This window comes from Vipera berus, assembly GCF_964194415.1.
Source record: "Vipera berus genome assembly, chromosome: Z".
Taxonomy (NCBI): domain Eukaryota; kingdom Metazoa; phylum Chordata; class Lepidosauria; order Squamata; family Viperidae; genus Vipera; species Vipera berus.
This window is the reverse complement of record NC_138205.1, coordinates 2,203,549-2,217,425: the sequence shown is the minus strand read 5'-3', so window position 1 is coordinate 2,217,425 and position 13,877 is coordinate 2,203,549. Positions and strand designations below refer to the sequence as shown.

At 45.2% G+C, this 13,877-nt stretch overlaps 1 protein-coding gene across 1 annotated transcript in view; it reads right to left on the bottom strand.

The window, feature by feature from the left end:
- LOC308677862 (dynein axonemal heavy chain 2-like) overlaps positions 1-13,877 on the bottom strand; it is a gene marked incomplete at both ends in the record, with an annotated part of 121,978 nt that overhangs the window by 29,939 nt on the left and 78,162 nt on the right. The window contains 6 exons of the mRNA XM_081344562.1: positions 814-974; positions 2,279-2,446; positions 3,697-3,840; positions 4,805-4,935; positions 7,513-7,598; positions 11,743-11,931. Of these exons, the coding sequence (XP_081200688.1) occupies positions 814-974; positions 2,279-2,446; positions 3,697-3,840; positions 4,805-4,935; positions 7,513-7,598; positions 11,743-11,931 (879 nt within the window). The remainder of the gene's footprint in view (positions 1-813; positions 975-2,278; positions 2,447-3,696; positions 3,841-4,804; positions 4,936-7,512; positions 7,599-11,742; positions 11,932-13,877) is intronic.

The following is a 13,877-nucleotide window of genomic DNA, read 5'->3' as shown; positions in this document are numbered from 1 at the left end:
TAAGCTGACTTTGTAATAATGCCGCTTGGGGTGTGTGTGAAAGCCCTAACAAGCAGGCATATACATAGAATGAAGGCTACTGCTAAGCTTGTAAGCCGCCCTGAGTCTTTGGAGAAGGGCGGGATATAAATGGAATTAAAATAAAATAAAAAATAAAAATATAGAATAGAATATAAAATATAACATATAGAATAGAATAAAATACAGAATAGAATAGAATATAAAGTATAGAACAGAATAGAAAATATAGAATAGAGAATAGAATAGAATAATAAAATACAGAATAGAATAGAATAGAATAGAATAGAATAGAATAGAATAGAATAGAATAGAATAGAATAGAATAGAATAGAATAGAATAGAATAGAATAATGATAAGAATAGAATAGAATAGAATATAAAGTATAGAACAGAATAGAAAATATAGAATAGAGAATAGAATAGAATAATAAAATACAGAATAGAATAGAATAGAATAGAATAGAATAGAATAGAATAGAATAGAATAGAATAGAATAGAATAGAATAGAATAATACAGAACGGAATAGAATACAGAATATAGAATGGAATAGACGTGGGCTGTCAAAATTCTGCATTTTGCAGTGCGGGTTTTCTCCAGACGTGGGGAGGAATCGCCCATGATCCCCAGCCGGCAGACCAACGGGGGCGGGGGGAAGGGGAGCTGCTGTTCTCCCCACTCTTTCCAGAGTCTCAACATCTCACAATCTACTCAAAAACTCAAGAGCGTCCACCAAGCCCGCAAGAGGACGGCGATGGCTAGCTAGGGGATGCTTGCCCCGTGTCACACACACCTCCTCGAACTCATCCGGTTTGTAGAGATTGGGAACTTCTCCGGAGCTGAGGATATTGTTGATGTCCTCCAGGAAGCATTCGTCGGCTATCTGAGTGTCCACAAAGAGGAACGTGGTGGGCTTCAGGTCGACCCCCGTCTGCCGATACAGCTTCTTGATGTCTGGAGAGGGGAAAAGGACACGCGCATCACCTAGACCCATCTGGAAGAAGATTCTGTGTGGTTTTTTTAAAAAAAAAATTTTAATTGATTTTTCCAATTTTACACTTGGGTGTTTAAAAAGCAACATGGTGACTGGGTTAATCAATAGTTCGATAACAAAATCTCTAGTGCAAGTCTCAAGTTGCAACATCAAGATATTTCTTCTCTTTTTCCCTGAACAGTTACTGTCTCGTATTGCAGCTAGTACAATTCTTATTATATCAACTCGATAAAAACATCGTTATTACATTGATCAATGAGCTTTTAGCTAATACGTACCTTAACTACATTCCATCTTCGCAGACAATCCATACCCTGTTATTAATTTTTACCCACTTTTTAGTCTCTCATCAATATTCCAAGTTAACCTTTGCTACGGATAATTTTCAAGCCTCAGGTAAGCAAAATTTCCCTTATTCTCAATTTGTATAAAAAAGTCCAATACCCAAAATACACATTTTTATCTATTTGAATATAATCTGGTTCTATTTCCTAAAAGTTATCTATTTCCCACCATATTAAATCATCCACTTGATAATACAAATATCCCCTTTTATAAATCACAACATATATATATGTGTGTGCGTGTGTATAAATATAAATATAAATAAATATATACACACACACATACATATATATATACACGCACATACACACACACATATACATACATACAGATAGATAGATATAGATAGATAGACAGACTAGATAGATAGATAGATATAGATAGATATACAGACAGACAGACTGTATATAGATAGATATACAGACATACATAGATAGATAGATATACAGACAGACAGATAGAGACATAGATAGATAGATAGATAGATAGATAGATAGATAGATAGATAGATAGATAGATAGATAGATATAAAGAGATAGATAGATAGATAGATAGATAGATAGATAGATAGATAGATAGATAGATAGATAGATATAGATAGATAGATATACAGACAGACAGAGACAGACACAGATAGATAGATAGATAGATAGATAGATAGATAGATAGATAGATAGATAGATAGATAGATAGATAGATAGATAGATAAAAACCTGAGTTAATCAATAGATCAAACATATTCACAATAATTCATTTTCCTTTTAGGTCTAATTTTTGAACATTAAAGGGACAGAGTCCTTATTTTCAACTAGTTTCCAAGTATTTTAAATCTAAGGACCAGAATTCCCCCTTAGCTCAACTTAACTCAACTTCTGGAACAAGGTTCTCGACCTCACGACGAGGTGAGCAAGCCACCCACCTTCTCGGAATTCCTGCTTCCGGTACTGGCGGGAGACCTCGATCTGGAACGTGTAGTACTCGCAGATGGAGGAAGCCAAGCGGGCCAGACTCTGGCGCCCGCTCCCTCCGATGCCCACCAGCAGCATGTTGCCACGGGGCTGGCTGATCACCCGGACGATACGGGTTACTGCAAGAGAGGGGAGGGGGGGGAAAGAGTCACCGGCAAGTGGACCAGCCGTGCGGACCACCTACTGTGCCTTGAAGCAGCCAGGATCTCCAGAAGTTGTGGCTGCTCTTATCAACCAGTTTTGGTCACCATAGTGCAAAAAAAAAAAAGACGTTGGGACCTTGGATAAAGTGCAGAGAAGGGCAGCTAAGAGGATCCAAGGCCTGGAGACCAAAACATAGGAGGAACGGCTGCAGAACTTGGGTTTGGCTAGTCTAAAGAAAAGAAGAAATAGGGGAGACACGATAGCAGTGTTCTGGTATTTGAGGGGCTGCCACAAAGAAGAGGAGGGGGTCACGCTATTCTCCAAAGCACCAGAGGGAAGGACGAGAAACGATGGATGGGAACTGATCAAGAAGAGAAGCAACCTGGGATTAAGGAGAAACTTCCTGACAGTGAGGACCATGAACCAGCGGAGCTGCTTGCCACCAGAAATCCTGGGTGCTCCACTCCTGGAGGTTTTTAAGAAGAGGCCGGACAGTCAGTTGTCTGAGACGGCATAGGTTCTCCTGCTTGAGCATGGGGCTGGACTAGAAGACCTCCCAGGTCCCTTCCAGCTTCTATTCTGATCACATTACATATTTGCCTGAAATGGGACAGGGTCTTCTGAATAAGCATGGGGCTGGACTAGAAGACCTCCCAGGTCCCTTCCAGCTTCTATTCTGATCACATTACATATTTGCCTGAAATGGGACAGGGTCTTCTGAATAAGCAGGGGGCTGGACTAGAAGACCTCCCAGGTCCCTTCCAGCTTCTATTCTGATCACATTACATATTTGCCTGAAATGGGACAGGGTCTTCTGAATAAGCAGGGGGGTGGACTAGAAGACCTCCCAGGTCCCTTCTAGCTTCTATTTTGATCACATTACCTATTTGCCTGAAATGGCACAGGGTCTTCTGAATAAGCAGGGGGCTGGACTAGATGACCTCCCAGGTCCCTTCCAGCTTCTATTCTGATCACATTACATATTTGCCTGAAATGGCACAGGGTCTTCTGAATAAGCAGGGGGCTGGACTAGAAGACCTCCCAGGTCCCTTCCAGCTTCTATTCTGATCACATTACATATTTGCCTGAAATGGGACAGGGTCTTCTGAATAAGCAGGGGGCTGGACTAGATGACCTCCCAGGTCCCTTCCGGCTCTGCTCTGCTCTTCTCTTCTGCCCGTGTTCCTCTCCCCCCGCCCTCCGACCCCCGGCCTGCCCCACTCACTGTGTTCGATGGCGTCTCGGAAGAGCACCAGCCTCATGGGCACCACCCCTGGCAACCGGTTGTACTCGCCCAGGGCCCGCTCCATCTCGGCCTTCAGGACGCCCATGTCCACCATGTCCTCGTAGACGTTGCGCATGAAGTCGCCTGGAAAGGGGGAAACGGCCACGTGAGACATTTCTGAAGTGAGTTTTGCCCCCGTTTCACCACCTTCCTCGACACGGCTGCTAAGCGAATCACTGCGGTTGTTAAGTGAGCCGCACGGTCTTCCCCTGTGGACTCCGCTCGTCAGGAGGTTGCAAAAAAAAAGGGAGGGATCGCGTCTCTCTCTCTCTCTCTCTCTCTCTCTTTCCCCCTCTCTCTCCCCAGGATGCCGCGACCGTCGTAAATGTGAGTCGGTTGCCGAGCGTCTTGATTTCGGATCACGGGATGACCCCCGGGGGGGACGCTGCAACCTTCGTCAAGAGTCGGTTGCCAAGCGTCTGAACTTGGATCGCGGGGTGACGCTGCAACAGTCGTAAGCGGGAGAAAGGGTCCTTAATTCACTTTTTTTTCCAGGGCCGTTTGAATGGTCACTAAACGAACGGTCGTAAGTCGAGGACTTACCTGTATTAACTCCCTCTTTACTTAGTCCTTCTCTCTAGATGAGTCAATAAATTGGCCCCAGAGAGCTCAGAACATATTTGATAGCTGCCTATTTGACACCGTGGGGAGGATCCTAAGGAGAAATTTATAGTCCCCGACTTACAGCCGTTCATTTACTGACCATTTAAAGTGACAGCGCCACTGAGCCAAAGGACTTATGATGGTTTTGAACACTGCCGCAGCATCCCCCAGGGTCATGTAAGCTGTCTTCCCAATTGTCCTCCAAAGAGACTGGACAGCCCTTTGTCTGAAATGGTATAAGGTTTCCTGCCTGAGCACGGGGTTGGACTAGATGACCTCCAAGGTGCCTTCCAACTCTATTATTATTATTATTATTATTATTATTATTATTATTATTATGCAAACTCAATGGAGGGAGCTGGATTCGCTTAGCGGCCGTGGAAATTCCCTTAATAACCGCAATGATTCGCTTAACGACCGTGGCCAAAGCGGAGCTGGCACCTACCAAAGATGGGCGACCGCTTGTTGGGGCAGATGTGGTGGAAGGTCAGGTCAAAGAAGGTGCCCAGCTTCTCGCCCAGCAGAGCCACGAAGGTCTCCATGTCGGGGCTGTCCACCAGGCGGTCCGAGAAGACCCTGCGGAGAAGGACGGCGGGAAGAAAGGCCCAAAGACCCTTAGACGGGCAGTCCTCGCCTTACAACCATTGGTTGAGTCAATCAGAATAGCATTGGAAGGGACCTTGGAGGTCTTCTAGTCCAGCCCCCTGCTCAAGCAGGCGACCCTAGACCGTTTCGGACAAATGGTTGTCCAGTCTCTTCTTAAGAACCTCCAGTGATGGAGCATTCGCAGCTTCTGGTGGCCAGCCGTTCCACTGGCGAATTATCCTCACTGTGAGAAAATCCCTCCTTAGTTCCAGGTTGCTTCTCTCCTTGACCAGTTTCCATCCGTTGCTTCTTGTCCTGCCTTCTGGTGCTTTGGAGAATATGTTGACCATCCTCTTCTTTGTGGCAACCTCTGAGATATTGGAACACGGCTATCCTGTCACTCCTTTTCATCAAACTACAACCGTTCTTCATATGTAAGAAGAACACATACATCCTTGACAGAGTCAACAATCAACCAGTGGAACAGAAGTTGCCTTCATCATTGGAGGCTTTCAAGAAGAGCCTGGACTACCATCGGTCAGAAATGGTGTAGGGTCTCCTGCTTGGGTGGGTTGGGTGGGGTTAGACCAGATGACCTCCAAGGTCCCTTCCACCTCTATTCTATTCTGTTCTGTTCTGTTCTATTCCTATTCCATATTTTATTATTCTATTGTATTCTGTTCTGTTCTATTCTAATTTCTATTTCTATTCTATTCCATATTTTATTATTCTATTGTATTCTGTTCTGTTCTATTCTAATTTCTATTTCTATTCTATTCTATTCTATTCTATTCTATTCTATTCTATTCTATTCTATTCTATTCTATTCTATTCTATTCTATTCTATTCTATTCTAATTTCTATTTTATTCCATATTTCACTATTCTATTCTATTCTATTCTATTCTATTCTATTCTATTCTATTCTATTCTATTCTATTCTATTCTATATTTTATTATTCTGTTCTATACTATTATAATTCTATTCTATTCTGTTCTGTTCTATTCTATTCCTTATTTCTAATTGTTGGTGGAGCAGTGGGCTAACGCCTCCTTAAGCAACACCAGCTGCCTGCGATTAGTGCAGGTTCGAGTCCCACCAGGCTCACGGTTGACTCAGCCTTCCATCCTTCCGAGGTAGGTAAAATGAGGACCCAGATTGTTGGGGGCAATTAAGCTGACTTTGTAATAATGCCGCTTGGGGTGTGTGTGAAAGCCCTAACAAGCAGGCCTATACATAGAATGAAGGCTACTGCTAAGCTTGTAAGCCGCCCTGAGTCTTTGGAGAAGGGCGGGATATAAATGGGATAAAAAAAAAATTCTATTCTATTTCTGTTCTGTTCTGTTTTATTCCATTCCATTCTGAGAGATAACCTGCTTTTTATTTCAACATGAAATTGATATTTGAACATATTTAAGCTTTTAAGAAGAGCCTGGACTGCCATCTGCCAGAAATGGTCTAGGGCACAGGTCTGCAAACCGCGGCTCCGGAGTCGCATGCGGCTCCCAGTCCTCTGCCATGTGAAGTCCAAAAAACAAAAAAGCGGGACTAAAAAAGTTCAATCAATTCAAATATGCAAGGTAGGTGCATATCTCGCCTTGGCTCCACTCTTCAGTCAAACCCTGTTCTGCGCATGCGCGCATGTAGGTGCATGCGCACACATTTCTTGCGGCTCCCAGTTTTTCCTTTTGTGAGGGAACCGGTTCCAAGTGGCTCTTTCACTGTTTCAGGTTGCTGACCTCTGGTCTAGGGTGTCCTGCTTGGGCGGGGGGTTGGACTAGATGACCTACAAGGTCCCCTCCAACTCTTGTTATTCTGATTCTGATGTCTTAGTCTCCAGGCCTTTAACTAACTGTCTTAGTTGCTCTTCTCTTTTTTTCCAGAGTCTCAAGAACGTTTTGCTAATGTGGCGGCCACATCTGGATGTGGGATCCCAGGTGTGGCCTTACATCTGGGATACTGCCTCCGTTCCAAAACAGTGACCCTTCCAAGTTACGGTGACCTGGGAAAAAGGCAATTTGCCACCGGTCCTCGCACTTACGACCGTCCTAGCCCCCCCCCGCGCTCATCGGATGAAAATTTGGGACATGGGCCACACAATCACCCTTTGCGACATTCCCGCAAGTGAAGTCAACGGTGGGGGAGGTAGGATTCGTTTAACGACCTCTCCATTCGCTTAAGGACTGCCACGAATCGCTGAAACCACCGTGACCGAAAAATTCGTAAAGTTGGGCACGACCGACTGAACAGCCGCCTTGCTTAACGCCAGAAATTCTGGTCTGGATGGCGGTCGTAACGTGGAGGACCAGCTCTATTGGCAACCTTAGATTTATTTTATTTACATCCCGCCTCGATGACGATAATTATGAGATGATTTTTTCTTTTTCCTGGCCACCACTGAGTCTGGCGCCCCCTGCTGGCCAGGGCCATGAGACAACCGCCAACCCCCCCCACCTTCAAAGCAGCCTCTTGCAAAGCCGTCTCCAACCCAGCAGGGGGAGCTGGCACCTTCCCTCCAGCGGGGGAGGACGATGGGCTTGAGGGAAGAAGGAAGGGCAGAGGTCCTACCTGAAGCATTCGTGAATCCAGAGACGGGTCAAGCTGGCTTTGGTGTCGTGGAAGTCCTTGTGGGCCCTCAACATGCCTTGGAAGACCTGAAGGAGATCCGGGACAAGCGCAGGGTCTTGAACACAACACACACACACACACACACACACACACACACACACACACACACACAAACCCGACTGTGGCTAGACACAATGGGGAAGGGGCCCTCTCTGCCCTCCAGCCTTTTGGTGGGAAATGGCTGGTCCATTAAGATGCTTTGCTACTCAGCCAGGCCAAGCAGGAGAAGGAGGAGGAGGAGGAGGAGGAGGAGGAGGAGGAGGAGGAGGAGGAGGAGGAGGAGGAGGAGGGTGGCTAAGGGGTCCTAAAGGTCTCTCTGAGCTTGGTGGTTTTCCTTGCAGACTTTTCATGACCCAACTAGGTAACATCATCAGTGCTAGAAGAGTTTGCAGGGAGGAGGAGGAGGAGGAGGAGGAAGAGGAGGAGGAGGAGGAGGAGGAGGAGGAGGAGGAGGAGGAGTGCAGGGTCCTTGGTGATCTCTGATCTGGGTGGTTTCCTTGTAGACGTTTCATGACCCAGCTAGGGAATGTCATCAGTTATGTACAAGTGGCTTGATGATCATCGTCAGCCCTGATGGTGTTCCCTACTTGGGTCATGAAACGTCTGCAAGGAAACCCCCAAGCTCAGAGACCACCAAGGATCCCCGCGGTCCTTCCTCCTCCTCCTCCTCCTCCTCCTCCTCCTCCTCCCTTCCCTTCGAGCACTGGTGACGTTCCCTAGTTGGGTCGTGAAACGTCTGCAAGGAAACCCCCAAGCTCAGAGACCACCAAGGATCCCCGCGGTCCTTCCTCCTCCTCCTCCTCCTCCTCCTCCTCCTCCTCCTCCTCCCTTCCCTTCGAGCACTGGTGACGTTCCCTAGTTGGGTCGTGAAACGTCTGCAAGGAAACCCCCAAGCTCAGAGACCACCAAGGATCCCCGCGGTCCTTCCTCCTCCTCCTCCTCCTCCTCCTCCTCCTCCTCCTCCTCCCTTCCCTTCGAGCACTGGTGACGTTCCCTAGTTGGGTCGTGAAACGTCTGCAAGGAAAGTGCCACACTCAGAGGGCACCAAGGAAACAGCCCCCTCCCCAGTTCAACCCTGAGCGACAAATATTCTGTGCTATCTCTACGAACAGCCGCAGGAAATTCTTCCGTCCTGTTTCTCTTCTTCCTCTCAATTTATTAACAATTAAGAGGGAACAATAGAGCAGAGGGTTCACTGAAGCAAAATACACCTAGCCTTATTTAATTGGATTATCTAAGAAGCTGGAACTGGCTGCGAGCTGCCCAGAATTAATCAGTTTAAACCAGGTGAAGTAAACACGGTCTCCTGTGTTATCCCAATGTTGTGATCTTTCTTTCTTTCTTTCTTTCTTTCTTTCTTTCTTTCTTTCTTTCTTTCTTTCTTTCTTTCTTTCTTTCATCTTTCTTTCTTTCTCTTTCTTTCTCTCTTTCTTTTCTTTCTTTCTTTCTTTCTTTCTTTCTTTCTTTCTTTCTTTCTCTTTCTTTCTTTCTTTTTCTTTCTCCCTTCCTTCCTTCCTCTCTTTCTCTTACTCTCTCTCTTTTTTTTCTTTCCTTTCTTTTTTCTCTCTTTCCTTTCTTCCTCTCTTCCTCTTTTTCTTTCTTTCTTACTCTTTCTTTCTTTCTTTTTCTTTCTTTCTCTTTCTTTCTTTCTCTTTCTTTCTTTCTTTCTTTCTTTCTTTCTTTCTTTCCTTTCTTTTTCTTTCTCCCTCCCTTCCTTTCTCTTTCTTTCCCTTTCTTCCTCTCTTTTTTCTTTCCTTTCCTTTCTCTCTCTCTTTCCTTTCTTTCTTCCTCTCTTCCTTTTTCTTTCTTCCTCTCTTTTTCTTTCTTTCTTTCCTTTTTTCTTTCTTTTTTCTCTTTCTCTTCCCTCCTTTGCTTTTTTCTTTCTTTCTTTCTTCCTCTCTTTCTTTTTCTTTTCCTTCCTTCCTTCCTTCCTTCCTTCCTTCCTTCCTTCCTTCCTTCCTTCCTTCCTTCCTTCCTTCCTTCCTTCCTTCCTTCCTTCTTTTCTTTCTGTCATCAACTTTTCAATTAAAATGCTGTCCCCCCCCTTCCCTATTTTTTTTGCAGGGAAACCTGCCTGTTTACCCTGATCTGCCTTTCCTCGCATCAGCTCTTTACGGTTCAAGGTGTCATTTGAACGATCAAAAAAAAAAAAAGTAAATGAATTGAACAAAGGTGAAGATCTAAATAGGGCCCGCCTGGCTTGGGATACTCCTACTTTACGCCGCCCGGGAGAATGTGCTAACGACGGATTAATGATGAAGTTGGGGAAGCAACGGGGTGGGGTCGGGGTGTGAGTGGGCTCTTCCTTTTGGGGGGGGAAGGGACCCCTATTTCTGGCCCTGCCCTGCACCCCTTAGCCAGCTGAAAAGGGAGGCAGGTTGGCACCGGAGAGCCAGGTCCCGGGCGCCTGGCTGCGTTTGATGTGCGGGAGGAGAGCTCCGGGGCTTAAACCTGGGATAAACATTTTGGCGTCATTTCATGTCTCCAAAGCCGCAGTGCCCATTTGATGTGCGCTCCGCATCTCTGCCCTGCTTGGAATCCTAATGCTCACAGCCTCTGGGCATCCGTGGGGGCGGCGTAGGAAAACATTTTAAGGCTGGCACGCGTTCTGGCTCGCCGTAAAGAGACCTGGGTGGGCCTCAGGCCTTCCCTGCTTGGCCTGCAGGAAGGGGGGGGAGGAGGGTGGAAATTCCTTAGGATTTGAGGAGGGCGGGGGGGGGGGGAAAGAAACCACAGGACGAAGGCGTTTGGAAAAAAGACGGGATAAAGAGAAAATCCTTCCCTAATTCCAAACTCTGAGGAGCTAAGGAAGACTCGCTTCCTTGCCCAAGGCAGAACCTGGTTTGCAAGCCGTGCGTACGGGGAGCCCGTCGCTCCTCTAGGCGAGTCGGCTGGCTTGGCTTCGGTGGAAAAGCACCTGCAGCCCCCCACCCGCCCTCCCGTCCCTTTGCCAAGGGCGATGGGGTTTCTTGAGAAGGCAACTTCAACAGCGACAAAGGTGCCTTTTTCAGCAGGCAACTGGACTTACTGTGTTTTCCTTTGAAGAGGTTTTGCTTCTCGTCCCAGAAGCTTCCTCAGGTTCTGACTGAATGGTGGGGAAGGGAAGGATTTATACTCCTTGCAGAGAGCTGGTCATTTGCCTTCTTTTAGAGAGCCGTTGAGGCCACTTGGAGGTTTGTCCCAAAGGTGCTTTTTCAAAAGGCAACTGGACTTTCTTTGTTTTCCTTTGAAGAGGTTTCTCTTCTCACCCCAGAAGCTTCCTCAGGTTCTGACTGAATGGTGGGGGAGTGGAAGGATTTATACTCCTTGCAGACTGCTGCTCCTTTGCCTTCTTTTAGATTGAGGCCACTTGGAGGTTTATCTGTGTCCCCAGTTGTCCCAAAGGGGCTTTTTCGAGAGGCGATTGGACTTTCTTTGTTTTCCTTTGAAGAGGTTTCGCTTCTCACCCTGGAAGCTTCCTCAGGTTCTGACTGGATGATGGGGAACCAAGTGGCCTCAACGACTCTCCAAAAGAAGGCAAATGACCAGCTGTCTGCAAGGTGTATAAATCCTTCCACTCCCCCACCATTCAGTCAGAACTGAAGAAAGCTTCTGGGATGAGAAGCGAAACCTTTTCAAAGAAAAACAAGTCCAGTTGCCTCTCGAAAAAGCAGCTTTGGGACAACTGAGGACACAGACAAACCTCCAAGTGGCCTCAACGACTCTCCAAAAGAAGGCAAAGGACCAGCTGTCTGCAAGGAGGATAAATCCTTCCCTTCCCCACCATCTGATCAGAACTGAAGAAAGCTTCAGGGATGAGAAGCGAAACCTCTTCAAAGAAGAACCAGAAAGTCCAGTTTGCCTCTTGAAAAAGCACCTTTGGGACAAACCTCCAAGTGGCCTCAATGGCTCTCTAAAAGAAGGCAAAGGACCGGCTGCCTGCAAGGAGTATAAATCCTTCCCTTCCCCAGCATCCAGTCAGAACCTGAGGAAGCTTCTGGGACGAGAAGCGAAAGGTCTTCAAAGAAGAACCAGAAAGTCCATTTGCCTCTTGAAAAAGCATCTTTGGGACAACCGGGACCTGAAGAAGACTGAGAATCTCCTTAGACATTCAACAGTGACATAATTCGGACTCCGGGCCCCCCGTTAGCTGGAGAGGAGGAAGGGGCCACCACGGACCCCTGCTTCTACCTTGGAAATGTCCCGGAGGTTGAAGAGGTAATGGATCTTGGCCGGGGTGGGCAGGAACCGCTGGACCACGCTGTTGTAGAGCTCCACGGTGGCCTCGGTGATGATGTTGCCAATGGGCTTGACGGCCTCCTCGAAATTCTGCAACTTCTGGTTGATCATGGTGCCGAATATGCGGCGGATTTGGGAATCCTGTCCACGGGGAGAAAAATCAGGAAGAGGGGTAGGGGGTGGGGGCGGGACAGCACCCCTCCCCGCCCCACCTGGGTCTGAGATAAGCCTCCAGCTGCAGGAGTTGCCTTCCTGGAAGTTCTTTGCAAGCTGGATAGTCTTCAAGGGTTGCCGGGCGTAGATTGGTTCTGATGGAAAACCCTCGTCTGCCTATCACACGGGGGGCCCTCGGAGGTTACGCCAGGAGACCCCGTGATTTTTAGAGTGGGAGGGGCTTCAGCATTTGGGGGAGGAGGCCCCCTTGCAAACCCCTGGCCCAAAATAGGAGTTAAAGCCAACCTTTAAAGGATTGCATTGAAAACCTGGATCAAATGTTGAATAAGAGAGCATGTAAGGCAACCTTGACCTCTTTTAAGACGTGTGGATTTCAACGCCCAGAATTCCCCGGACAGCCATGCTGTCCGGGGAATTCTGGGGGTTGAATTCCACACGTCTTAAAGCAGCCAAAGTGGAGAAAAATACAGACAGGCCACAATTGAGCCCCCCCCTCCCCAATTTCTGTCTGGGGAATTCTGGGAGTTGAAGTCCACACAGCTTTCAGTGGCCAAGGTTGAGATACATTAGCCCCAAAAGGGTTTTAGCCACGGGGATTTCACCCCAAATTAGAGTTGACCAAAAGGTGACCCCATCCCAGCTCAACTGGAAGGTCCTGTTAGGTGCAAGGGACCTCCTGATGGGATGCAGCTCAGAAGCAGGTGGAGATACCAAGTCCCCCCTTCCAGCCGTGCCTCGCCAGCAGGGCCAGTACAAACCTCTCCCCATCATCCATCACTGGAGGCTTTTAAGAGGAGACTGGACAGTCACTTGTCTGAGACGGTATAGGTTCCCCTGCTTGAGCGGGGGGCTGGACTAGAAGACCACCAAGGTCCCTTCCAGGTCTATTCTATTTTGTTCTGTTCTGTTCTGTTTTCTATTCTATTCTATTCTATTCTATTCTATTCTATTCTATTCTATTCTATTCTATTCTATTCTATTCTATTCTATTCTATTCTATTCTTTCCATTTCTTATTCTATTCTATTCTATTCTATTCTATTCTATTCTATTCTATTCTTATTCTATTCTATTCTGTATATTATTATTCTATTCTATTCTATTCTATTCTATTCTATTCTATTCTATTCTATTCTATTATTCTATTCTATTCTATTCTATTCTATTCTATTCTATTCTATTCTATTCCATTCCATTCCATTCCATTCCAATTCTTATTCTATTCTATTCTATTCTATTCTATTCTATTCTATTCTATTCTATTCTATTCTTATTCTATTCTATTCTGTATATTATTATTCTATTCTATTCTATTCTATTCTATTCTATTCTATTCTATTCTATTCTTATTCTATTCTATTCTTTCCATTTCTTATTCTATTCTATTCTATTCTTATTCTATTCTATTCTATTCTATTCTGTATATTATTATTCTATTCTATTCTATCCTATTCTATTCTGTATATTATTGTTCTATTCTATTCTATTCTATTCTATTCTATTCTTATTCTATTCTATTCTATTCTATTCTATTCTATTCTATTCTTATTCTATTCTATTCTTTCCATTTCTTATTCTATTCTACTCTATTCTTATTCTATTCTATTCTATTCTGTATATTATTATTCTATTCTATTCTATCCTATTCTATTCTGTATATTATTGTTCTATTCTATTCTGTTCTGTTCTGTTCTGTTCTATTCTATTCTATTCTATTCTATTCTATTCTATTCTATTCTATTCTATTCTATTCTATTCTATTCTTATTCTTATTCTATTCTATTCTTTCCATTTCTTATTCTATTCTATTCTATTCTATTCTATTCTATTCTATTCTATTCTGTATATTATTATTCTATTCTATTCTATTCTATCCTATCCTATTCTATTCTATTCTATTCTATTCTATTCTAT